Source organism: Furipterus horrens, unplaced genomic scaffold (genome assembly GCF_987537825.1).
Source record: "Furipterus horrens unplaced genomic scaffold, mFurHor1.1.pri manual_scaffold_11, whole genome shotgun sequence".
Classification (NCBI taxonomy): domain Eukaryota; kingdom Metazoa; phylum Chordata; class Mammalia; order Chiroptera; family Furipteridae; genus Furipterus; species Furipterus horrens.
Genome location: NW_028327181.1, coordinates 83,523,151 through 83,550,028, shown reverse-complemented (window position 1 = coordinate 83,550,028; position 26,878 = coordinate 83,523,151). Strand labels below are relative to the sequence as shown.

The 26,878-nt window shown below is 50.1% G+C and overlaps 2 protein-coding genes across 4 annotated transcripts in view; one reads left to right on the top strand and one right to left on the bottom strand.

Moving 5' to 3' along the window:
• The window catches only part of NSF (N-ethylmaleimide sensitive factor, vesicle fusing ATPase), a 131,523-nt gene extending 126,805 nt beyond the window's left edge, over positions 1-4,718 (top strand). Inside the window, exons 19-20 of the mRNA XM_090292764.1 lie at positions 997-1,110; positions 4,371-4,718. Coding sequence (XP_090148890.1) covers positions 997-1,110; positions 4,371-4,430 — 174 coding nt within the window. The 3' untranslated portion in view covers positions 4,431-4,718. The remainder of the gene's footprint in view (positions 1-996; positions 1,111-4,370) is intronic.
• Positions 4,719-9,713: 4,995 nt separating this feature from the next.
• WNT3 (Wnt family member 3) overlaps positions 9,714-26,878 on the bottom strand; it is a 46,073-nt gene continuing 28,908 nt past the window's right edge. Inside the window, exons 2-5 of one of the 3 annotated variants that reach the window (XM_090292765.1) lie at positions 20,122-20,363; positions 16,288-16,553; positions 15,191-15,666; positions 9,714-11,907 (exon numbers count right to left, since the gene is read on the bottom strand). In XM_090292765.1, coding sequence (XP_090148891.1) covers positions 11,751-11,907; positions 15,191-15,666; positions 16,288-16,553; positions 20,122-20,363 — 1,141 coding nt within the window. In that variant the 3' untranslated portion in view covers positions 9,714-11,750. Of the gene's footprint in view, positions 11,908-15,178; positions 15,667-16,287; positions 16,554-16,951; positions 18,249-20,121; positions 20,364-26,878 lie in introns of those variants that run through there. The other 2 variants (XM_090292767.1, XM_090292766.1) reach the window with 2 other exon arrangements.

Sequence of the window (26,878 nt, the reverse complement as noted above, 5' to 3'; positions counted from 1 at the left end):
TTTAGTTTCTGTTACCCTAGAGTATGGGACCTGGGCTATACCTTCAGGTGCTCTAGGGAATTAGAGGAAGGAGAGATGACTATCAGTGAGAGCGAGCCTCCCGCTTCTCTTCTCGGTGTGGGCAGCACACAGGCTGCCAGGAATGATGACTCTGTGCCCGGCAGGAGCGATGCACATGGGTGATGTGGACCAGGAACGGGGCGGGGGGGGGGGGGGGTAGTGGGATCAGTATAGAAAAATCAGTGATTTGTAGTAGCTTTCAGCCCATTTACTTGTATTTATTTAATAAATTGGAACAATGATTAGAACCATTTGGAACTTCAAAAAAACTACAGAAGTAAAAGGAAGTGTTTTATGAACAAGTTTATAATAAAGAAATGTCTTCTTCAGTATTTTTGAAGATACAAAGTCTTTAATTTAAAGAAATTAATTCTTCATTAAACTTTTGATTACTATGTGTGTACAGTGATAAGATCTGTTAGAAATTTTTATCTAGTGACTTGTTCAACAGTGGTGAAAGCGTCTTAAAATCCTCAAGACCCATAAAATTGGGGCTGCTCCCAACAAAATAGAAATTATTTATGTGATAAAAATCTGAAGGTTACCTGCTTGAGCAGCTGTTGTGCCAGAGTTGAGTAAGAGAATTACATTTAGTCTGCTTTGACGCATACAGATTTATTCCTAGAAAGGAATGTTAAAAATTTTAACTGATATTTATAATGGATTGGAGCTATTTTTCCCCTAGCAAATATACCTCTAAATTATAATAGAGGCCTATAAGAAAGCAGAATTTAGGGTTCCAGTTTTTACTTTCATAATTATACCTAATGGGTGTAGGAAGGTCAGGTTAGATTTTAAAATAGGAGAGAATCCTGTCAATTTGAACCAGTCAACTAATTCTTATCATTGTTCTTTTAAGGGTAAATGTGAGACTTAACTAATGTTATTGATCCACTTACTACCATAGTACTTTCATTATTTTTATTGTTTTTGTAGCTTTTGGGCAACTTCAAGGATAAGGAACGTACCACAATCGCACAGCAAGTGAAAGGGAAGAAGGTCTGGATAGGGATCAAGAAGCTGCTAATGTTGATCGAGATGTCCCTACAGGTAAGTTGCTTCCTTCTCATGTTGATTCAGACATAGAAACTTCATGTTATGCCTAGAGCTTTTATATTTCCTTTTGCTGAAATTCTAATTTGTTACAATTCTCTTATATTATATCCAAACTCAAGCTGGTATTGGTAGCCTGAGATCAGACAATGATCTATTGATATTTTCCTTTCCCGCTTAAAATTCAAAAACAGAAGAAAAGATTATAAAGATATTTTTAAGTTTTAATTTTGGGGGTCACTAGATCGTAGAACTAGAAAGAACTTCAAAGAGCAGTTGTTCTGCTGCTCCTCGTTTTAGCGATGGGGTAGCGTGTCCCCTGGTTGTCAGTGAGTTATCCAGGGTCCCAACCGGGTGATGGGTAAACAATGATGTTATCCTCCGAGGTCAGGAAGCTACCACACCGCCCCCCAAAAGGGGACAGACTGAGTTGTGCAGGTTAGACTTGGGCCCTGTATGTTTTCCCCTCGCCTCGGCTCCTAGAACTTCCATGCAAACTACTGTAGGGTTCACTCACAGAATCCTGGGCAAAGACAGATGAAACTGCTTTGGGGCTTTCTCCTGTCCACTGGCAACTTACCTTTCCTCATTCTGGAACTCCACCCTGGCATGTGTGCCCATCTGTGTCTCCTTATGCTCATCAAGTTAGATGCTAAATGTATCCTCACTAAGCTCTCTGAGTTCAGGGACCGTGGCTGACACTTCCTGTTGAAGCCACAGTCCCTGAAACAGCCAGACACAGAGTGGGGCGCTCAGTGAACTTCCACTGGGTGACTCTCTCCAGGTCCTAGGCTACGTTCTAAGCATGTGTGTCACTGCACAGCCCTGCCACTGGTGGGCATGAGCAGTGGGTGGCAGGGGCGGAGCTTCAGCTACACCCAGAATAGGCTCTTGACCACTAACAATTGGAAACACAGAGTAAATGCTTTTTCATCTTTGCTGGTATATTTATTTTAAAATAAAATTGTGATTTCCAGAAACCTGAAGTTTAATCTGTTAGTTAAACTTTTAAGCCAGTTTATTTATTTCCCGTTTTGAGCAGTAAATTAAAGTTACAGACTAATCGCTGTGCACAGGCTTTTTCTTGGTGAAGGTGCAGATACAGATGCATTGGCTCTCTCCTTGGAAGAAGGTAAACCTGTCAGATAGTCAGCTCAACTCTTCATTTATTTAGTTTCAGCACAATTTTTTTTCGGTAATTGCAGAGAAGAAACTATGTGGGTTCCCCCTGCCCCCACCCCCATCCCTACCCCTTCCTCTTCCTTTCATGCCTGCAGGTCAGTGATCAAGTTAATGCCGCTTATGTATGTGGCATAGAAAGTGAAAGTGGGGCAGTCGGGCCTAATCTTCAGCGACTGACACTTCATAGGCCTCTGAGTTTCACGTCAAACGGATTTCGTGCAGCTGAGTGAATTCTCTTTAGATCTGCCTTAGAGAGACTGAGCCTAAGTGAAGAGGCATGTAGTTTCGCAGAATATAAGTCATGTTGCCTCTCTGTTCACTATACACAATTCTGTTAAAACTTGCACAGTGCCGAGGATCTGCTCTGACTGGATGTCACCTGAGGGAATAAAGTCATTTATCTAGATTACTTTTTTCCTCCCTTTCTCTTGACTTTTAATTCCATTGCTACAGGCAAGTCAGTAAGTCGTTGCTCACACATATTAAATATATTTAATGGGCAAAGACCTGCAAGTACTGACTACAACTGAGCTCCAGCCAGTTCCATTTTTTTAAAGAAGTTGACAATTGATTCATATGTAATTCTATTCCCAAAGAAGAAAAATGTTTCTTTTGTTAGCTATTCACACTTTTTTCTTGGTCCTTTGTAGTCTGACCTCTTAACTTTGATACATTTGAAACTTGCCTTCGAAGTTTTTCTGGGATAGAAGAAATCTTAAAAAAAAAAAGAGAGAAAGAAAGAAAGTGGTTAGAGGGGGAATCCAGTTGCACATTTACCCACAGCTGCACCGAGCGTTTGAAAGCTGTTCCTGGAGGGCAGGGAGTTCCCTCTTGGGAAACAGACTCCTGTCCTGGAACATTTTTTAAAAATTAGGTGTGTTTCTTACAATAAAATTTCATCTTAATGAAATAAAGATGTTTTTAATGACAATTTTTTAGATAATTTCATATCTCTGGTGGATGGACCAATGAAAATAAAATATAAACAATTAGTATAAATATGAATTAAAAGTGAAAGTTAATAATTACTAATAATAACCAGAACCTAGAACCTTAACCAGAACACCTCCATCTTTTCTTAGACTCACGACACTGGTCTCATCCCCAGAGACCCGATTATCCAGCGATCACATCAGAGGAGTGAGCCCCACGCTTCATTTTTTTAGCTTTGACACAATGTTTTTTCATTAATTACAAAGAAGAAACTGTGGAGAGGAGACCAAAGCTAAGAAAAGCTAAATTATTGATCATAGACAATGAATAAGCTATTTTTAGTTTTTTTAAGTATATTTTATTGATTATGTTGTTACAGTAGTCCCAATTTTTTTCCCTTTTGCTCCCCTCTGCCCAGTGTCCCCCACCCCCCAGCAATCCCACCCCCCTTAGTTCATGTCCATGGGTTGTGCATATAAGTTCTTTGGCTTCACCCTTTCCTATATTATTCTAAACTTTCCCCTGTCTATTTTGTACCAACTATTATTCTTCTTAACCCCTGCACCATATCCCCATTTCTCCCCCTTCCCCCTCCCAGCTGATAACCCTCCAAATGATACCCATACCTATGATTCTGTTCCTATTCTGGTTTGCTTAGTTGAATTTTGTTTTTATTTTTTAGATTCAGTTGTTGATAGTTGTGAGCTTTCAATTGTTAAATCAACATCGATTATTTTCTTCAAGTTTGGTCTCACTTTTATGCCTTAGATGAGTCCTGTGAATTGGATGCCATTTGAGCCCCCATAAACGGCCATCGTCTGGTCTCACACTAGTCCTCATAGTCACGCTGCTTCCTCACACAGGACCATGTGGCCGAGGTGCCTGGGAATGACCCACTGGGTCATTTGGAACCTCGAATGTAGCAATTCTCCATACTAGGAAATCCTATTCACTTCTCTTGAATGACGCAGTCTACTCTCCTATGTATCAGAATACCAGTTAAGGAAGGTAACACATTTCTGTGACTCAGCAAAACAGCACTGACGAAAGCATGAAGCTCGGCATTCCCATGGCGTGTGTAAGTGCATAGTTATTAGAAGGCACCATTAACCCGTCGTCTTTATTTCTTCTGATCTATTTAGATGGATCCGGAATACCGTGTGAGGAAATTCTTGGCTCTCTTAAGAGAAGAAGGAGCGTAAGTATGTACAGCACTTAAGACTGTCAAGCAGCCTTGCCACCCCTAAATCGCAGTGCCTGTTCTAAGAGTTGCTCTACACTGCTTATAAATTTAAAATCGCAACCTTTCTTGAACAACTTGGTTTTCATTTATAGAATTCTTCACTGTGTTGTAGGTCTGAGAGGCTGAGCAAGGACATTGGTTTGCTCTCCCTGTCCTGCTTTGCAAAATGTCCTTGTCACAATGCAGGGAAAACTCAGTGGTACATATTTGTTGGAACCTGCTTTTAAATGCATGGAGCTGTGACTATTTTCTTCTGTGACCTGCTCATCTAATAACAAATGCATAGTGGAAATTTAGAGAAGCCATTAAGAAGACCTTAGTGATTTTGTGATGAATGGCTTTTTGCAGACCCTCACGTGTTCTTGTGTTTTGGGTATTTCTTTTTCAGCAGCCCTCTTGACTTTGAAAATGGACTGTTTGCAAACACACAGTGACCACGGGAAGGGACCAAGGTAAAGAGGCTGGGGGTCTTCACTGGATTTACTCAGGATCCCGAACGAAGTGAGACGCTCCCCGCCTTCAACACGTGCTCACTCCACATGATTAGTGCAATGAAACTCCCTTCCTTGTACTTAGCGAGATATTCTGCCATTTTGTGAAAGCTACAAACTTGCTTTAGAATGCTCTGCTTACCTTTGCGTGCAAGCTAAGATGATTCCTTCTTCCTCGGTCTTTAAGTATGGGAGATATACTGTACTTGTAACACTACACATTCTAAGCCCCTACTGTCCCCACCACCCAAAAACTCTCAAGAAATGTAATGATTTTGCAAGACAACAGTTGGCCGATTGGACGGGTAAGCCAGGAACAGTGAATAAAGGAACACGCTCAAAGGGATTATTTTACAGCTTCCCTGTGCTAACACTAAAGGTAGTTGAGTATTTGGTTTAAGTTCTCCAGAAAGCTGGTTTATTTGTCTGAAGAATCAGGGCTTCAGATCTCTGAGATGCTGTTCTCAGTTTTTTTCAGAGATGTTTCCAAGTTGCAATCAGGAGATATTTCTCAACAGAAAGTCAGATCATTACTGTGTTGGCTATGACAGCCCCTTAATATAACCAATTTCTTCTGTGGTGAGAGATATGCTAATCGTTACTACCTGGTAGTCATTGTTAAAAACTTGTGGGAGGTATGGGAAAATGCATACAGCCCTAAAAAGAAAGGAGTCATTAAAATAAAGTAATTAACAAACCTCTCAGCACTAATTAGTGTCCAACTCTAAATGGGTCAGTTCCTTAGTATAATATTAAAGGCTTATTAGCATCAACACTTCTCTTTTTTCCTTAGCTTAGTGACTTAAACTGCATCCTTCGTTTTAAATTATCTGTACTATCCAGCATCTAAAAATAATAATAATAATAAGCCACTTTCTAGCTCTGTCCCCTTGGTCCTTTAACGTCCATTCCGATACATTTAATACATTTCCATCACCCTCTACACACTTCTTCCAAAGGGTTTGTCTTATAACTGAGTTAGAAGGAATTTAAATAGGTCATTGTATTTAGTGACGAGACCTATGGAGCATGCCACTCTGTCCCCGTTGCTGCTTAAAATGTGAGGACAGGTCATCGGAAGCCATCCAGATGTGCTTGACACCGCCCGGGAAGCCTGTTGCCACAGTGGCACTGGGTGTAGCTCTGTCATCTGACCCTGTGGTAGAAGGCAGGTTATCTCCAGATCTTGCTGCCTGCATCTCGGGTAGACTTGTGTTTCAGCTTCCCACCGCTAGCTTATTTTGTGGCTTTTCAAAAAAGTGGATTGTATTGTGAAATTCTGTGATTCCTGGTGGCGAGTGTCCTGGATTTCCTTGTCTGGTTCAGGTCTTCTTGCCTCTTTTCTCTTCCCATGAGAGCAGCACACATTGTATTAACTTATGTCTCTTATTCAGTGAGGTTAATGTCTTTGTGTTTTGTCCAAAACTATATTGAAAAATAGAAATATTATATTGTTTAATGCAAATGAAGGAATGCAATAAAGAGTATATGTACTTGAAAACATTCTGTAGACCAATATTTTATACAAAGCAATATATATATAACTTATGCGAATGTATGAATGAGGAAGAGGGGCTCAGAAAAGGCCCTCTGGTTGTATTTATAACTGTCATAGGAGATGGATGATTTTTATTTAAAAAATCCCTGATTTTAAATTTTTAAGTATAGTTACTTAAAAAGAAAAACAGATCAGTAACATTTTTTTAAAGGTAATGCACAAGAATCTTTATACTTATTTTACTTATTTCACCTTATTAAAAAGCTGTGTACCAAAGCCATTATTGGGTTAAACCAGAAAAGAAAATTGTTTCTCAGGTAGAATCACTTCTTCCTATGAAATGTACAAAGCAAGGGACTCAGGCACTGTCAGTGAGATTTCTCCCCCTGGTTTGTTTTGGTATTCTTCATCCTTTTTTGCGTGTTTCTGTGCTATCAGATCTCTTAGCCTGATCCTCATGGCCGGCTGGCGTTAGAAGTAAAGGCGGCCCAGAAAGTCAGCAAGGGTCTGTGGGAAGAGGCCAACTGCAGAGCTTCTCAGCTGGCAGGGGCAGCTCCCCAGGAGCTGCCCACACCCTCCTGGGAGAGGACCCTGAGGCCCCCCTAGTCCCTGGTCCCTGCGTAGCCTTGAAAAGGTGGAGTCTTGGGGCTCTCTTGAGTTCTCTCCGAAGTCAGTGCTGGGTGCTGGGCAGAGCACGTGTGAGATTGCAGCCTGGCCCTGCTGATAAAGCTAGGGGACTCCAGCCAGCTGCTGCCTCGCGTCTCTTCATCTATGGATGTCCTGTGAACAGGCTCTTTTTTATTAAAATGATTTTTTTCTAATTTATTGATTTGAGAGAGAAACATTGATTTGTTGTTTCACTTAATTTATGCATTCATTGGTTGGTTCTTGTATGTGCCCTGAGTGGGGATCAAACCCACAACCTTGGCGTATCAGGATGATGCTCTCACTAACTGAGCTGCTTGACCAGGGCTAACAGGCTGTTTTCATCAGAAGATATTATTGAAGCCTCAAAAAAAGAGGCTTTAACTTTATCCTTTCTAAATTTGTACATCTTAACTGAAACACGTTTTAAAATGTAACACAGAAAACTGTATAATGGTGGTTAAAATCTGAACTATGTTCTGCTTTAAGGCTGTTTTTTCATATCCTAAAAATCACAGTGAACAGTCCCCCTTGAAGTTTCAGCAGCAAGTCATGGAGTAGATTCAAGTGTGTATAATAATCAGACCCTAGTAAACAGACTTGTGGAAGCACTGAGTCAGCTATAAACAGCCAACCCAGCCCAAACACAGAGCAACAGTTCATTTTCCTTGCCCGGCACCTTGATCCATAAGCCTTTTCAAAGAAGTGATGGGGAAGAGTGTGTACAAAGGTTCAAAATGCATGTAAATTTCAGAAGTTATTGCAAAATGATCTATAAAGTTTCTCCTCAGCTAGCAAGTGGTGTGTGTGTGTGTGTGTGTGTGTGTGTGTGTGTGTGTACACACCATAGCATTAAGATGCGCAGACAGCGCTGTGATGGGCACATTCCCAAGTAGTAAACACAGAATTTGCAAGGACTTATGTTTGAAAATTTCCCAGAATACAGTCAGTCGCCACATGGTTGTCTTTGTCTCACTACTTTAGGAGTTTAATGGGTAATTTTTTGCCTCCTAGAAAGTTCTGTTAAGCTAGGAGAAACGGTGACAGCGTGGTGGCCATCATCTTGCTAAAGGGACTTCACGTGTGTATGTGCGTGTCAGCCGTGCATGTACATGTCCACGGACCCAAGGCTGGCGTGGATGCCCCGCTGGCCATTGGCTACCATCCCTGGAGACACCTAGGGCCATCTCGCCTCCATCACCCTTGGCCTTGCTCTTCTCTGCTTTTTCCCAACCCTGTCTTTGCCTTTATTTGTGCCTCCTCCCCTCACCCTTGAACTATCACACACCCTCCTCTCCCTTCTCTTCCTAAACTAATATGCTTTGAAAGATATCTTATTATTATAGTCTTTTCTTTTCCTTTTGGAGCTTTCTTTTAAACTTCCTCATGTTTTTATATGTTTATTAGTATTTATGCTTATGGAGAAGCTAAATGTTCAAGCACTGCTATAAACTGTATTCCTTTAATCATAGAATATGATTACTCATAGAGAGGATTACAAATGGCCTTGGTGAGTATGAGCAGGGACTATTTAAATACTTGACAATCTTATAGGTTAAAAAAAGTACCCAGAATGCTGGGTAGACGAGTATTAGCTTCACATAAAATACAAAGAGAAGCAGCACTGTAGGAAGGACGTGGAGGCGAGCTGTGCACTCTCCATGTCTGATTCCTGCCCAGTGGAAGAACCATTTTCCTGGTTTAAGCTTTTCAGGGACTAAATAAAGACATGCCACAGGCAAAGTTCATGAAATTCTACTAGCCTCTCCTAATCTGAGGTTAGAGGTTTGAATGGGGCACTGGCAGCCCACCTCCACTGCACAAGGCAGACCACTTACTTCATTTTTCTGTGAAATGAGATCATAAGATCTGTTCCTAATAAAAGTAAATCAGGAGAAAGAAAGAAAAATATTTTTACTGTGCCAAATAGACTGAAAATGACATTTCATGGGTAGGTCCAAAGACATTTTATGTCTATTGCCATAAAACCAAGTTAGAGCATCTCATTGCTGGGAAGGCATTGCTTGTGAGCTTCATGTGAGTCCCTTTGAAACTGCCAGCCGAGGAGAGAACGCCTTTTTCTAGAGCATGTGCACTGGTGGGTCCTTTCTGCTCAGACCAGTCTAAAACTTTAAATGACACTTGTCCCAGACAACCCAGAGCTCAGGGTGCACTGTTTCTTCTTCCTGACCAGCCGACCCCTTCTGTAGCTTAGCCCTCGAGCAGAACTAGCAGGGGAGGCCCACTGCCAGTCGAGTTTCCTTTTCGGTAGAGCAAATCCTGTGTTCCCAATGCATGGAGTTGGAAGCATGGGGAGGAAGAGATTAAGTCAGTGGCCCACACTGGGGTCTGCTGGCCTTGATCTACATCTTTTAGTGTCTGTGATGTTCATTTGTGCATCGGAAGTGCTGGAGTCTATGAAATGAATTACTGCCCAACTTGCTTATTTTTAAAACTGGAAATTCTTTGTTAGAAGTTGTTTTAGAACAAAGTAAGCCTGTAAGAGAGTCCTAGAGTACATCGGACCAACTGTCCGTGATGTCTCACATGACCTTGCTTAGAGAAGAGGAAATGAACTTAATTTGGGCCACTAATTTAAGAGTGAAAATTGAAGCTACCACAGTCAGATCTTGATATTCTTGACCTCCTGAGCATTAATCCGGAAACTCCACACATTGTACAATGTATCCATTTTAAGTTTGTTTACCTTCTCTTTAATGACTTAACAGAAAAAAACTGCATGATGAAATATATTTTCTCCAAATATATATATATTTATATAATATATAATCTTAGTTAACTCAAAGGTATATACATTGTATAATAAATAATATTTATAAAAAGAGACTTTTTGGATATAAAATCAAAAAGATCAACAACTTCTACAACTTTTTACAAAACTTTGGATACAGCAGGTTGGTAGGAAATTTCCGTTGGATGCTATTCCCTGACTACGGCAAGAATAATTACAACGCACTCAAATGTACTGTTATTAAATAATTACTTGTCAGCTACTTGAATACGCCCCAGAAACATGACTTTATCACTTTTAATATAGAATACATAGATACGAAAAGACTGCTTTGAAAATTTGTATCCATTCTGCTGAAATAATTCTCACATCAAGCAAGCATTCTCTGGTTGACATGATTTAAAACTTTTCAGTCTACGGTGAGATGAGGAGGGGCATTTCAGACTCTGTGGAGTGGATGGGACGTGCATCTAGCAGGGCTCATTGCCAGCAGACTCAAGAGTGCACGCATGGCTTCTAGACGGTTGTCTTGGCAAACCTGCGTGAGCGAGCAGGAGGATTGCTTTGACCCGGTATCTTAGGTCAGTGTTAGACTAAAGAAAGAAGGGAGAAAGGAAAGAGAAAACTGTTCTGTGCTCTACCCCTGCTGCATCTCTTTCTGATTCTCCTGGGACAGAGCTGTGGTCCGTACTGTTGAATCCGCGCTGGGCCCTGTCTGGCTAGCTTCCTCTAGGATGCTACAGAGAACCACTGAGGACCAAGGAGGACTCGGCCGCGAGGTGCTACTCCCAAGGGAGCAGGTGACTGCTTGCCGCCCTTTGAACACTTAATCGTGATCCTCAGTAACTATGGATGGATGCTTAACAGCATGCAATACAGGTGAGGCCGGAAGATCCATGTTAAAGAACTCTGCGTCTCTGCTCCCTCACACAGGCCAAAGAGGGAAGAGGGAGCAGGAAGACGTGTCCTTACCAGAGAGGGAAAGAAAGGGTCGTTTTTATCCTCCCCATCGACAACACTAGGCTCGCAGCTGGAACTTCAGGAATAGATTGCTACCCTCTCACTGGCCCTTTGTCTAACTTATTTTAAGGTGACCTAGAGTCCAACTGCACATCTGGCGTGGTTCTGATGGAGATTCTGCAGGTGAGCAGGGCTGGGAGGGATTGAGTGGCCCCTTCCAAATACACCTCTCCTTTCTGTAGGAAGCCATGTGGGCTGGAGAAGGCATGTTCCCCCCGACCCCTATTTCCAAAGTCCACGACACGCACACAGAAGTGCTGCATTCATGGTGGAAGCTGCAGAATGGCAGAAAAAGAGTTTGAGATCCGACTGTGGTTCGCAAGAGCCTCTCGTGCAGAACGGGGGTTACAGAGAAAATGAGGCCGAGAAGAACACACAGCCACTCTTCAAACAGCTTGCCGGGTCACCTAGAACTCCCAGTTCTTCAAAACTGAAAACCCTACTCTAACAATTGCCTTGGGCCTCCCTACCTCTTTATCCTAGCTCAGCCTATGGCTTTTGTCAGATCGTGAAAGTGGATCACATTGGAATGGGAGTAGACAGAGGAAAGGAGACGGCAGGGGCGTCCTACTTCATAACTCCCACCTCACAGGCATCCGGGGACATCCCCACGAGAAGCGGTTTGGAAACAGAATCTTGCCCACGCTGATAATCTTGATCACCAGGCAAAGAGCTCACATTAGCCCAGCCTGTTCTGTTGGAGTAGACATTTTTTTTTCCATTTTTATTTTCTTTAACATGTGCAAAGATAAGCCTCAGGTCTGCTCCTATCAGACCCCAGAGAAGTAAAAAGAGAGCCCCTTCTTTAAAAACCACACACCATCCAGAGTAGGGTGAGAGACGGGAGATGAGGGAGGGAGGAAGGCCTCCCGGTCAGCAGGCGGCTGGGTCCAGGTTATTTACCACACGCGCATCTGGCAACAGTCCGGATTCCTTGCTGTCTGATGCTGAGGGCCGAGCCCGGCTGAGGTCCTGCTCCCCATGGGACTTCAGTGAATCTGCCCAGCCACACTTCACCGTGCCCAGCGCCCTGTGGAAAATAAAGAGGAAGAATTAGAAACATCTTTGCTTTCCCACGGAGGCCACCCATAAAGGTGCAAAGATCACAGGCTGCTGACAGGAGATCTCAACATTTTTCTTGGACTTGGAGGTATCGGGGACCCCGAGTGGCTTTTCCCTGCTCCCTCCTACCGCTGGGGTCCACCACTGAGGAAGGAAGTGTGGTCCACAGGACCAGTAGGGCTTTAGCATCCCTAGACTGGCATCCAAGTTTTACCTCTCTTACCTCCCAGCTGGGAGCTTGAGGGACAGGAAGCCCCAGAGCAGGTGGAATCTGTATAGAGACCAGGCAGGTGTAGGGCCCAGCTGCCAACTCAGAGCAGACTCCTGGGCACTGTGGTTTTTTTATCACACCAGATAGTTTCTTAATGAGCTGTCCAAACAGGAGAGTCTATTTAACTAAAAAACTATGAATAATTCCTGCTCATGGGAGCACCATGTGTACATTTTATTCATTCTCGGGCACTGTGTTTTTGTATCATGAACCAAATAGTTTCATAATGAGCTGTCCAAACAGGAGAAGGTATTTAATTAAAAACCTATGAATAATTCTGGCTCGTGGGAGCACCAATGTGTACATTTTATTCATTTGTATATTTCAAGGGCACCTAGGAGAAAAGCTATAGGCTCCGTCCCACCCCATCCCTGCCAACCTATTTCAAGAGTTCCCGTGTCGCCTGCAGTGTCAGCGTGGGTAAGGGGTCCCAGCCTACGGCTCCAGACCAAGCAGCAGGCCTACAGGAAGCTGCTTCTGGAGGTCAGCCTCGCCCGTAAATCTCTGCTGCCTCCTTGGGAGCTTATGGACCCAGGGCTCTTGGTGGCGCAGCCTCTAGTCCACACAACAACACTGTAAGGGACATAGTTCTTGTCCTCAGTTCACAGATGAGGAAGCCTGAGCTCAGAAAGGCAAAGCAGCAAAAGGGCACCACATTGGAGCAAATTCTCCACGTGTCCCAGAGCGAAGGCTCCAGAGTATCCATACAGGAGGGGCCTGGGGGCCATGATCCACCTGGATGTGGCGGCGTAAACCCCGTCCAGCGCTCTGCATAAGACTGGAAAACCACTGTTCTATTTCTGAATGGGAAGACAGGGCTGACGGAGAGCACGGATTCCTCTTAGGATCAGGATCAGTACGGGGCTCTCAGGCCAACCCAGCACCTCCTTCCTCGCTTGGCACATGGTTTCTCAACTGCCCACCAGGGGCCTGAATCTGTGACACCTAGAGCCCCCGGCAGGGCCTGGGGCTATATACTGCTGTGACCTCTGCAGGACCCACACATGGGGCTTTTTCTGGAGGCAGAGACCTGGGCTCCTTCTCCCTATCTACGCAATGGATGAGCGGGCTGGACAGAGGGCCCTCTGTCCAGGGCAAGTGCTCTAACCTCTGGTTCTGCCACGGTCCCCTCAGAATGGCTGGAACTATGTCCTTGCGGATAGTGTGGGCACTGTTGCCTCTGGCCATAGTGGACATCAGAAGAGGGTGTCCACGGCGCTTTCAAACATTCCTTCCACCTCGACAGGCCACCATGAGCCTGTGAGTTCTCATTTGCTGACCTTCTGTCATTCTGGGAGGTGGTAAGGGAACCTGCCCAAGTGATAACTCCACCTTGTTGCATGATGACCCCCTCATGTCACAGCTCCCTGACAGCATTTGTCACACTTTCTGTTAGTACTATATTCAGACAAGCAGTTGCATCTCTTAGCTCACTTGAGCCTCATAAACCTGCGAGGCTCCCACGATCACCACCTCTGCACGGATTGTAAGTAGTGGGGTGGGAACTGCCTTTCTAGATTCTGCCCCTCACTCGAGCTACACAGAGGGGCTTCCCAGATGCACCCTTGACCAGAGCTCTCCCCATGGTGTCGGGTTCCTCCCCCAGCACAAGCATGCACCCCAGCTCTGAAGCGCCTTGTGTGGAGCTGCATGGCCCAATGGGTGCTCTCCCTGACACAGCCCCAGCCAGCGATAACCCAGGCAGGCAAGCCCTTTGCCATGAACCAACCACTGTTCCCAGTGGTCTTTGTTCCTCACAGCCCCTCCAGGGAGGATGACACACAAGGAGACAGGTGTGTGAAGACCATCTTGTCTGGGTCCCATCCCACAGCTGGCAAGTGGTGGATGTTGGACCAGGGTTCATGTCTCTGTACATTAGACTCCTCCTCAGGGCAGAGAAAAGGGAGAAAGGGCACATGGGCCTGAAAACCTTCCACCTCCAAGACTCTAGGATCACCCTTCATTAAGCGTGACCTATCCTGGGGACCTATGGATCTGAGGGCCAGGCACACTGTCTCCCACGCTAGGCCACCTCTGGGAAGCTTGGCAACCTAATCCACCAGCCTTTGATCCCTTGATTACTCACCACCGTCACTCTGAACTTGACTCCTTCCTCCTCCCCATCACCATCCATAAACTCAGTGAGAGTGCACCCCACTCCACCCAAGCTTCAGATCTGCCAGGATACGGGCTTAGACACAGCTTCCCCCCACCCACCTCCTTGAGGTTGGTAGGATTTATGCTTGTGCAAAAACTTGCCCTCTTGAGTTCAAGGTGGGTGAAAAAGGACTCCGCCCCAGGGTTTGTAGAAGAGACTTTCCGGCCTCCTGTTTCAAGTAGTTTAACCTCCTCATTTTACAGTAAGAAAACTGAGACGCAGAGAAGTGAAGAAACAGGAAGTCAGGGGCAAAGTGGGCACCAAAGTCTGGTCTCCCAGCTGCCAGCCCCAGTGTCCCTCCTCTGTCTCCACAGATGCTCAATATTACAAGAGCAGCCCTGGCTGGTGTGGCTCAGTGGATTAAGCGTCGGCCTGTGAACCAAGTGTCACTGGTTCAATTCCCAGTCAGGGCACATGACTAGGTTGCACGTCAGGTCCCCAGTTGGGGGCTCATGAGAGGCAACCACACAGTGATGTTTCTCTCCCTCTCTTTCTCCTTTCCCCTCTCTCTAAAAATAAATAAATAAGTAAATAAATAAACAAATAAAGAGACTACCAGTTTCATTTGTTTAAAAAAAAAAAAGTTGGTATCACTCTCTTAAAAAAAAAAAATTATGAGAGCCAGTGGCTGTGCAAAACTAACCTGGCTCATACCTGACTAAGGTGGATAAGAAGCTTAATCAACTGCTTGCAGCCTCTCGGGCACTCATGTTCTGGGTAGCTGAGAACTCGAGCAGGGCCATCAGGGAGAGCAGATGGACGCACCCAGGTCCCGTGCAAGGCCCCCGCCTCCCCGCGCCGCCACCCTACCTGGCTCCCTACTTGCAGGTGTGCACGTCATAGATGCGGACGCACTCCTGGCAGCTCACGTAGCAGCACCAGTGGAAGATGCAGTGGCACTTCTCCTTCCGCTTCTCCGTCCTCGTGTTGTGGCCGCGGCCGCAGCACAGCAAGTCACAGCCGTCGATGCCGTGGGAGGTGACATTGCAAGTCCGGTCCCTGGTGCCAAAGGAGCCCGTCTCGGGGTTGGGCTCGCAAAAGTTGGGGGAGTTCTCATAGTAGACCAGGTCCCTCTCGGTGGGCGGCTTGAAGAGCGCATACTTGGCACGGAGCGTCTCCACCCAGCCACGGGACTCCCGGTGCTTCTCCACCACCATCTCCGAGGCGCTGTCGTACTTGTCCTTGAGGAAGTCACCGATGGCGCGGAAGTCGGGCTGGGCCCACCAGCATGTCTTCACCTCGCAGCTGCCCGACAGCCCGTGGCACTTGCACTTGAGGTGCATGTGGTCCAGGATGGTCTGGGAAAGAGGAGTAGCAGCTGGCCCCCAGATGGACCCCACCTGGGAGCACGCCTAAAGCCTCCTGCTCTGCTGGCCCGACCCCTTCCCTGGAGCCTTCTCTGCTCCTACCCCGTGTTAGGGTGAGAACCGACTGAGGATGGAGACACAAGCCCACAGAATGTGACTATTGTTTCCCTCCCCTTCACACCCTAATTACCAGCAGAAATCATCCATTTCTCAAAGTCGTAACCAATAAGGATTGTTTTCCACATTTAACAGATGGGGAAACTGAGGCTGGGGACTTGAGTGTCTCGTCCTAAGCAAATAGCCATAGGGAGGGATGGAAGCTGAGTTCAAAGCCGGCCCACGGCCCTACACAGGCAGCCCGAACACACAGGATGGGCTGCCAGTACCTGCTCCTCGGGGCCACCGCAGTCCCCACGGACAAGGCCCGGGATAGTCCAAGGATAAAGGAGGGTGAGCAGAAGGGGTGACCATGGGGTATGGGTGGGGGCCAAGCCTGGCCAAGGGGAAAGCAGTAACAGAGAGCCCTGGACGCACAAGGGCCACGGGAAAGGGTTGAGGCAGGGTCAGGAGGGGGTCCCAGAAAGGGTCGCGACAAGGGCAGCTGCGGCTCACCGTGCGGCCCGCCTCGTTGTTGTGCTTGTTCATGGCCGAGCGTGCGTCTGGCCTGTTCTCACGGGCGTCCGCAAACTCCCGGGACACTAGCACCCCGAAGTCGGCGTCCTCACTGCAGCCGCCCCACTTCCAGCCCTCGCCGGGTGGCCCCTTATGATGGGAGTCGCAGCCGCAGATGGTGGAGGTGCCCTCCGCGCAGGACCGGGTGACCGCAAAGGCCACTCCTGCCGAGGCGATGGCGTGCACGAAGGCCGATTCGCGGGTGGCTGCAGGAGCGAGTGGGAAGCACTGCTCAGGCCAGGACTTGGCCACCCAGCCTCGACCTCCCTGGTCAGAAGGAGAGCTCGCCCGCCAGGAGGGAAGAGGAAAGAAGCGAGGAACCCTTCAGACCCTCTTTGGCTGGCCCAGCCCCTGGTGGGTGTCCCCACTTTACAGATGAGCAAACTGAGGCCAGGGCCACTAACTGATTAAACCAGGGCCTTAACACCTGGCAGAACAGTCTCTTAAAAAGAGATTAGGTGGCCCTGCTCTCTGTCCTAGCCCCAGACCCCACTGCCCTCCACCTTTTCAAACTCCAGAGACCCCAGCACAGGCTGAGACCCTGCAGTCCTGAGGGCCTGAGGTCTGTGGGAGAAGGGCCTGGGAACCTACAGCCTAAACCTACCCAAGTCCATGCATTCTGGGCTGGGATGCCTTGGGCGGACCCTCTCCTTTTCTGATCCTGTTACCCTCTTCACAGAACGGGAACAACTTCCCTCTGCCACCAGAGTTCCTGGCCAGGAGGGCAAGGGCTGGTGTCTCAGTCTCCCTCTTCCTTCTCTTTCTCCGCGCAGACAAGGCCATGGTTGGGGGCTTAGAAGGCCAAGTCTCTCCTGGGAGGAGGGGGACAAAGGGCAGACAGTTCCCCTGATTCTGCCTCCAGGGTCAGGGGTGTTCCCCCAACTTCATTATAATAACCGCCTTTGGGTGCTCAGTAGGCACCAGACTGCCCTCCAGGTGCTATATCCTAGTTAACCCTTTTAAGCCCAAGAGGCAGTGAGTCTTATAGACCCATTCTACAGATACAGACTAACGATTAGAGAAGCAAAGGCCTGCAAGGCGGGCAATCCAACAACGTCTCCTCACTGGTGAAGGACCCAGAACAGGGATGTGTCCAAGGCCACTCAGGTTGCAAGACTCGGGGCTGGCCTAGAAGCCAGGGCTCCCATCCTTCGTGCTGCGGAAGATGGCAGCTCGGCAGACAAAGGAGCCTAGCATCCCCTGGTAGCCACTGCTGCATCTTTAGAGGTCTCAGCGCTCTCGTAGGCCACCTGCAGAGGAAGGGCCAGTACTCTTGCCCGGAGCACAGGGGAGGGCAGCGTGGGCGGGCCCGCCAGCGCGGTGGTGCCCGCGGTGCAAAGGCCAACTGCGGACAGGCGACGGCCAAGACCTGTGGCGCTGCGCCCTGGTTCCGAACCCGATGCTCCCAACGCCCCAATTCCAGCCCCCTCCCACCCGTCAGCGCCCCGGGGCGAGGGGCGCCAAGGGCGAGGGCCTCGCTTCCGGCCGGACTCGCGGCTTCTCGCAGTGGTGGCGGCGCCCAGGCTCCGGGCCGCGCTGGGTTCCCAGCCCCGAGGACGCGGGGGCGGCGGGGGCGGGGCGGGGATTAGCCTGGGAGCGGCGCTGACAGCCCCGCTGTGCAGTCCCCGTCCGGCGGGGCCCGCTGGGCCACTCAATCCGCCTTTGTTCGCGCGGTGTCACACCGCATTACCCGCATAATGCGGCCGCCGGGCCCCGGCTGCCGGGCCGGCCGCCACCGCGTAGCAACGGGCGACTCCCGCGGCCGGGCCGCGCCCCCAACCCCGGCGCCGGCCCACGAAATCCCCATTGAAGCGGCGCCCCCCGCCCCCGCGCCGCGCCGCGCCGAATGGCCAGAGGGCGTGTGAATGGCTCGGCGGCCGCAGCGGGCGCGGGGCTGGGCCGCGCGGTGGGGGGCGACGCTCAGGCCCTTTTCAAGCCGCCTAAAGCCCTCCGGGCGCCCGCCTTCGCCCCGCCCGGGGAGAGCGCTCCCGGGCTGCCCGCGCCGCCCGTCTGAGCCCCGCCGTTGAGACCTCAGCCTTCCGGCCGGCGACCGCTGCGCCCCACTCCCCGCCCCAGGTCCCCACTCTGGGAAAGCCCCACCCTGGGGCGTCCGCCCCGGGCCCTGCGGAAGATGCGCGCCCCCGTGACGACCGACTCCCTGCCACCCTGGTTCCAAGGGGGTGGCAGAGATCAACCCCGGGTGGCCCACCCAGCGGGGTCGGGGTCGGCCCTGCTCTGCACAGCCGGGCGCGTGTGCGCGCGGGGACCTTCTTCCAGGGGACTTCTTAGCTTTCATCAAATTCCCAGTCGCTGACTTATTACCCCTCCCCCAACACAAAACCGCCCTCTTGCAATTTAGGGATGAAGGCGTGTTCTGGATCCTACAATGGTGATTTAAACCGTGAAACGCAGGCGTGAATGGGTAATAAGCTCAAAGACCCGATTTTCACTGGCTAATGTCCCGAGCGGGGAAGAGCAGTCAGAAGGTGAGTCTCGCTTTTAGGGAGCGCGTCTAGACGCCAGGCTGTTTGATTAAGCGCTACCTGGCCCGAGGTGGGGCCCCGGAAGGCGGTGAGACTGACACACCAGCACGATCAGGTTTGAAATGCAAACCGCCGCCACTTGGCCCCAATTAGAGGCCAAACCTTTTATGTAAACAAGGAATAATTAGCTTTGGTAACAGAAGCGTAAACAGAATCATCATCCATTGATTCGCTAATTGCCCTTCGGTCCCTTGACAATAGACTGTAGGTCGGACTTGAGGCGCAGGTTAAGGGGGACTGCACTCTAAAGCGGGGGAGGCGGGGCGTCAGCTTCCCCCGACACCTTCCCTGCCAATACCCGCCCCCCAAGACCCCCTGGCTTTCACATCTCTTTTCTTTTTGGCTGTAAATGCAGCTCTTCTAAAAGGAGGGAGGGCCAGGCTCTCAGGTTTGAGGGGCAAAGCCTCGTTGGTGGAGGGCGGGTTCAAGTTGCTGTGGGAAAGGAGTGGCGGCCCCCCAGAGGCCAGCTGGGGTCCTTCAAGTCCCGGACGCTGCAGTTTCTCCGAGAGCTGCCCATCTGCAGCCCCACAGTCCCCTTCTAGGGAGCAGTTGCCCCCTCCTCCCTTTGGCCAGGCGCCTTCATGTTTGAAGTGAAGTTGGGTGACCCCCTTCATTTGACGTGCACCCAGGTGGCAAGCTGGCTGGGGAGTTACCCAGAGGCCAGCTCTCCCTCTAGCCCCGCCACGGCCCTTGGGCACGTCCAGTTTTCAGGGGCATGGGTACAAGAGGAAAGAAAGTTCTCAGGGAAGCACTTGGGAGCAATGTGGTGCCACCAGCACCAAGCTCCAGAATTTTCTATATGGGAGGGATGTAGGGGTGGCAAGGCCCCCACACCACCCCAAAATTATATTTGCATAACACTTAACACAGCATTGGGGGAATGTCACAAATGTCCACATCAAAGCCTGAGGTCCCTGCGGTGCAAGCTGAGTGGGAAGGATGGCTGCAGCTTCCTAGCCTGCATGGATCTCTGCATCCTAGAGCATCTCAAGGCTGCCCAGCCCCCAGCAGCACCTGGGAAGGCGTAGCAGCCATGGTGACAGGCTGGGGCAGTCTAGAGAAGGACCTGACCCATTTTCTGTAGAGGCCCTGGGTCATGACCAGCTTTATCACCCTCCCCTAGGGACCCTGGGCTCAGAGTTGAGGCACCCTGAGATGGAAGAGTCACTTCACCCTGATGGTCTCCCCCAACCTACCCCCACCTACCTCCTACCCCACCCAGAGGCAGTACCTTTGTCAAGGACGGGCCCGAAGATGGCCAGGCTGTCGTCTATGGTGGTGCAGTTCCAGCGGCGGCCCCGGAACTGGTGCTGGCACTCTTGGATGCCCAGCTTCACACCCTCAGCCACACTGGGCATGATTTCGATGTAATTGCGACAGAAGCGCAGTTGCTTGGGGACCAGGCCTGGGATGGAGCCGCAGAGCAGAGGCTGAGAACCCAGGGACGTGTACTGCTGGCCCAGGGCCAGGGACCTGTGGGCACACAGAGGACAGTGGCACTGCAAGCACAAAGCACACAGCCTACCGTGGGCATCATTGCTTCCTCCGTGGCCCTCCTGAGTAGGGGGAGAAGCAGAGGGCCCGTGAGTCTGAACCCATGCCATGCCCTGAGAAACCTGGCACCTGAATGCTGCCACCCTCGCAGGGCTCTGATCCAGGAAAAGTCAGCCCTCCGGCATGGGCATATCCAGCTTGCAAGGGCATGGGGACCAGCACCAGTTGGCACCCTTGAGGACCCCTGCAATACCATGAAAGGAAACCAGGACTGGAAAGATGGTATTAGGCGCACAGGTCAAGTCCCTCCCAGGCTCTCGGCCAGTTTCCCCAATGGGCATTGAAGGGATTGGTCTGGGCAAGCTCCCCTAGAGTCCAGGTTTTGGGGGTCAAGTGACACCTTTCAATGACCCCTGGGGAGGAACCCAAACCTAATAGGATTTAGGGCCCACAGCCCCATCTCAGAAGAAGCAGAGAGGTCTCAGTCCCTTCAGGGAGCTTTCATGCAGCAGTTGGGTTCCCCACACGAAGTGATGGCAGATGCCTTGGGAAGAGGGTCCAGAAGACCCTGAGGCAGATCCAGCAACACTACACAGATGCTTTCTGCACTACACACAGGGATGAACCAAATGCCTGCCACTTAACAACTCTTACTATGTGCTCACAGTGGGCACCACGGAGGGGCATGGTGCCTGTCCACCTTGGGCTGGCTCTGGGCTGTTGTCAGAAGGATGAGGTGGGCCCCCATTTTTTATTTGTTCATGTATTCTGGGGGCAGGGATTGGGAACCCAGATCTGGGAGTTTGGGTGGTAACATTCATGAGAACATTTCCAGATCTTGAGCATCAAGCCCTTTTCAAGAGAAGGAAGGGCAACCTGCAGGCCTGACTTACCACTGAGAATGGCTATTCCTGAATTCTTCCATGCTGGGCACTGGACTGTCTTTTCCTTGGCCTTACCTGACTTAATCCATGTAACTACCCTGTGACATAGGATGTGTTCAGATGGCTTAGCCTCACAGGTTGAGAAACCAGCCCAGACCACAGAAATGCTAAAGAGTTGCTCCCCGGACCCTGGCCCTTCTGACTCCAGTCCTCCTGGGGCAACTGATTGGGCCACTCTTCCTTCTGGGCAATGCCTGTCTGGGTCCTGAGGAGAGGGGGTGGCTGCAGCCTGGCCTGTGCACCCTGGGCCTCAGCCCTGAGCCCATCAACACCTAGGGAGGTGCAGAGGGTCGGCCCAGAGGCCCCCAATAGGCACATGGCACACAGCACCTGACAGTGCCCTGCAGGTTGCCATCACCCGCCTTGCCCTGTTTACAGCTATAAACAGGTTAGTGTGCTAATAATGATAACAAATCCCTGTGGCTTGTTATGTGCTAGGCTGGTTCTGACTGCTCGCATCACATAATCCTCACAGCACGTCTGTGATGCTGGCACTTCATTATCATCGTCATCATCCCATTTCATAGATGAGGAAACTGAGGCCAGGGAGCTAAGTAACCTGCCCATCTGCAGGGCTGCGAAGTGCCCGAGTTGAGCCTCCCTCCCCATTCAGGCTGCGTCTCCATGTGCTCTTAACCAGCACGTGGGGTCCTGTCCCAGCAGCCCTGCAATCACTGCAGAGGGCAACGGGGCCAGGGTTCAGTGCAGATGGCTCAGTGTAGTGCCCTCCTGGGAGGGAGCCTCAGGAGCAAGCCTCCCACCCCCACCCCAGGAAGAAGCCCAGGCTGGTCCAACTCCCTCCTCTGGCACTTAGGACCCAAAGCCCTATATGGGCACAGCTGGAGAGGGGAGCCCAGGCAGGACAGACACTGGCCCAGCTGTGTTTGGTCACAAGTGTGGAGCCATGAGGGCCCCTCTAAAGGAGCACAGCGATGATTGCATGTCCCCTCCCCACACCCTGGGCACCTGGCACCTAATGCCCAGCCTTAGTGTCCCTCCCCTTGGGCCAGAGAACCTCAGGTCACTCAGAGGTCCTTCCTTGCCTCCTCCCCCCATTCTTTTACTCCCTCCTCCTTCCCCTTCTCCCAGCCTTTGCCCTGTACCTGTTGGCACCTCTGCAGGCCTGGGTACCCTCAAGCTAAGTGGGAGGCTGAGCCCTTGATCAGAATCAGGACCTATGACAGAAGTCCTAAGAGAGTGCAAAGTCCATTTTACAGATGAGAAAGCAGAGACCCCCAGAGAGAAGTGACTTGCTCAAGGCCATACCACCAGATGTACAGACTGGTGAGCTGGCTACCCCTGCATGGAGCGGGGACTGAGGGGTGGGTAAGCCCCTGCTGGCGCTTCATTTCCTCTTAGTGAGACTGCTCCTCGCCCCAACCCTCCAAGGGGATTCCTGCTTCCTAGCTGCTCCAGCTCCCTCCCACGGGGCCCCAGGTAGCCTGCCCAGCCCAGCCCAGCAAAACCCCAAGCACTAGGCACTGGCTGGCATGGCTTGGCTGGCGGCAAAGGCCAGAGTTGCTCCCAAACACCTCCCAGTAGGGAGATGCCATGGTCTCCTCCCCTCCCCTGAGAGTCACAAACAAGCCTTTGCTGGCTGAGTCTCTCCTACAACCAAAGCAGATTTTTCTCTTACCCTCTGCAGACACATTCAACACTAGCAATACTAACAGCAACAGATTCTCTCATATAATCCTCACAGTAGTTCTGCGAGGTGGTGCTATCATCCCATTTTACAGATGAGGAAACTGAGGCATGGAGAAGTTGGGCAACTTATAAAAGGAAGTTGTCAGAATTCTGACCCTGGGTTTGTCTGGGTCCAAGTGTGACATCCTCGGAGAATAACGCCCAGCCTCGCAGTCCACCAAACCCTGTCTCCTTCAGGCCCAGATCCAACCAACTGGGCAGCCCAAAGCCAGGCTGCCCTGACTCCAATTCAGCCACTTCCTCGCTGGTGATTTCTAACGGTTTACTTAACCTCCCCAGGTCTCCGGTTCTTCATTTGTAAACTAGACATACAGGGGAGTATAAATTATATAAACCACCTGGCCCCTAGGAGCACTCAGTAAATGGGGTTCATTGTAGTTACCCCGTGTTTAGGGGCTGTCCCCATACTTTGTCCCCTGCCCCGTCATCAACCTCATTCCTCCTGCCCTCCCATCCCTGACTTAATAGAACACATCACATTTTCAGAGCCAATTCCCGTCCATCACTGGGGAAGCAAGCCTTGGAACAGAGCAAAGCTGGCCCTTGGCCCGGCGGGTCAGTCCTAACGGGGGTGACTAAACAGACGTGCGGTCTGGCTGACCTAAAGGTGACCCAAAGGGCAAAGGTGAGGGCATAAAGACGCTTGCATGATGCTCCGCTCAAGGGTTTCAGCTCCGATCTGGACATCCCGCCGGTGATTAGCGAGGGCCTCTACGGATGAAGGGTTAGCTCCACGGGCCGGTGTTGGGGCTCATGCGGCTGCAGCCATGGGATTGACTTCTGCAGGATGCCTGCCCCCCTGCAAACGTGCCTGCCACCCCTGACCACAAGCCAACTACCCACACACTGCTCACGTCAGACACCCTACCACCACAGATCCCCGTGAAGTTCACTCACAGCTCCTTGTCCCCATTATTGAAGTGCACGACCGACTTGGGGAGGTCACACAGTGAGAGCCTCATTCTCCTCAGGCCTTAGTACCCAAGTGCGAGTGGCTTTGATTGGATTTGTCCAGACTGCTGAGGGGCACGCAGCCTGGCTCTTCCCCTCCTCCACACCCTTGTACACGATGAGCCCCGCACCGGCAGCACCTCTCCACTGCCCACGCCCCGGCAAACATCTCACCCACCCCTCAGCCTCCGACACTGGGTCGCCTCCATTCCCAAGACTTTCATGGGCTCCACAGAAAAGCCACCTCTCCCTCCTCCCTCTCCTGCCTCTACCTTATTCATCCTTTCTTTCTCAAAGTGCTGAACAGTTTTGTTTCCAATTCCATCGGGCTGTGCTAGTGTAAGTTTGCGGAGCTAGTGGTTGTGTCTCCTTCTGTTCTCCCTCAGCACCTCCTCCATAAAACACACACCCAACACAGGCACACACACACACAGAAACATGAGCACATTTGGACTACCAAAAGGAAAAGGCACATGTACGTACATATTGATTTTTAAGGGAAAGAAGGAAGGAATATCCCTGACTAGTGTGGCTCAGTTGGTTGGACATTATTCCAAAAAGAGAAGGGTCCCCAGTTTAATTCTCGATCAGGGCACATGCCGGGTTGTGGGTTCGGTCCCTGGTCAGGGCAAGTACAAGAGGCAACTGATGTTTCTCTCTCACATCGATGTTTCTCTCCCTCTCTTCCTCTCTCCCTTCCCCTCTCTCTAAATAAATAGAAAAAATAATTTTTTTCTTTTTAAAGAATGAAGAAACAAGTCCTTCCCCAGAAGGCCAGTCTGCTCACCCCCATCGTACAGCCCCTCATCCCCCTTCCCCAGGCCTCCAGGTGTCCGGAGGTTTCCACCTACACACAGAATGAGACTTGTGTTCTGCTGAGGAAGCTCCTCCACTTAGGACCCGAGATGGTGGCTTGGCTCCCAAGGGAGAGAGAGACCTGCCTGGCACTGGCAGCTGGTGAGGGGGAGGGCGGAGGGCATTGCCAGGCCTTCCCAGCTGGGAAGGGGTTATTTATACCCAGCTCCTGGCCCTGCCCTGCCCAAGTGCCCTGCCACCCTCCCCCCAAAGACAGCTCATCTCCACCCCAACCACCCACCACGCAGCTGGGCTGAGGACAGACACAGGCGTTCAGGCGGATGGGCAGCAGGTGCCAGCAAGTACCAGGCTGCTAGTGAGACCTCCACCTTGACCTTTCAGGGCCAAATCCCCTCTCCAAATAGGCTGGACTTAAATATTGTGCAGAGCCTCACAGATCCCGCCCCCTCCACCCATGTTATTTACCTCTGCGCAACCACGCCTTCTGTTCCCGGAGGGCTAAAGGCGGGCCTGCATGGCAAACACAGAGCAGAGGTAAGCCCTTTAACCCACCGACCCAGAGGCCGAAGTAACTGACACACACACACAACGCTTGGTGAGACACCAGCAGGTGCCCCCAGCAGTGTGTCCTGTCCAGAGACACTGGCACTGTTGAGCGCCAGATTCCGCCGTCCACCCACACGACCTGTCCTGCTGCGGGCGGACTGTGGGCCGCGGGCCGCGGGGGTGCACACTGCGCTGTCCCCACCACATTTCCCTTAAGGAACCATTCGGGGTGGCGTCCCGCAGCCAATCAGGTAGCCGCTCCTGCACCCAAGTTTGTCTCTATTTTTTACCTTGGATGCTCCCAACATGACAGGATTTTAGGGATGGGAAGGGCCCCTCAGGACTCATCGAGTTTAGGATGTTTCTTAATTGTTAGACATTTATTCCAATTACACCACTTTCCCCCTTCTCTCCTGCACATGAAACAGACAAAAAAGGGGGCCTGTTCTTTAAAAAGCTGACATGGAATTACCTTATGAGCCAGGAATTCTACTCCTAAGTAAAGACCCAAGGTAACTGAAAACAGGGACTCAGATACTCATACCCCAGTGTTCACGGAAACACTCTCACAATAGTCAAAAGGTGGAAACAACGCAAGTGCCCATCAACAGAAAAATAAATAATAAATGTGGTATATCCATGCAATGGAGTATTATTCAGCCATAAAAATGACTGAAGTTCTGATACATGCTACAGCATGGATGAACATTGACAGCATTATGCTAAGTGAAATAAGCCAGTCACAAAAAGACAGATATTGAATGATTCTACTTATATGAGGTACCTAGAATGGGCAAGTTCATAATGACAGAAAGTAGATTAGAGGTTACCAGAGGCTGGGGAAGGGGTAGGGATTTATTAATTAATGAGTATAGAGTTTCTGTTTGTGGTGATGAAAAGTTCTAGAAATAGTGGTGATAATTGCACAACATTGCAAATGTACTTAATGCCACTGAATTGTATACTTAAATATGGTTACACAGAGGGGAGGGCAAGAGCCTCATCCCTCAACCTTATCCTTACCCTCATCTATGGCCCCTCTGCAGGATGCCATCTCAGAGCCATGGGTCTGATCCCTTCTCTAGATGAGAAGACTGAGACACACAGAGGATTTGTCAGCAGCCCCTTTCCTCCACACACACACACCACCAGCTTTGCGATGCCTCCCTCCAGGCTCAGGGTGAGTTCCATGGTCTAGCCTCCCCCAGTCATGTCTTTCTAGGGATCATGGTTCACTTGTCCTCACCTTTCCCGTGGCAAGTCCCAACCATCCCTGCTAGTCCCAGACAGCGCACCTGAAAATTCTGACCCAAATAACTAGTGTCTCTTAAAATGACTGACATGGGGGCTGGGAAGGAGGGAGGAAGGGAGGGAGAGAACTGGAAAGAGGGAAGGAATCAGAAACCACTTCCTTGGTGGTTATTCATCTCTCTCTTCTAGAGAGACCATGACATTTCTGGAAATCTTACAATAAATAGCCCAGCTTGGTGCTCTACCTGCTGGTACCTAGGGAGTACTAGACAGATGTCC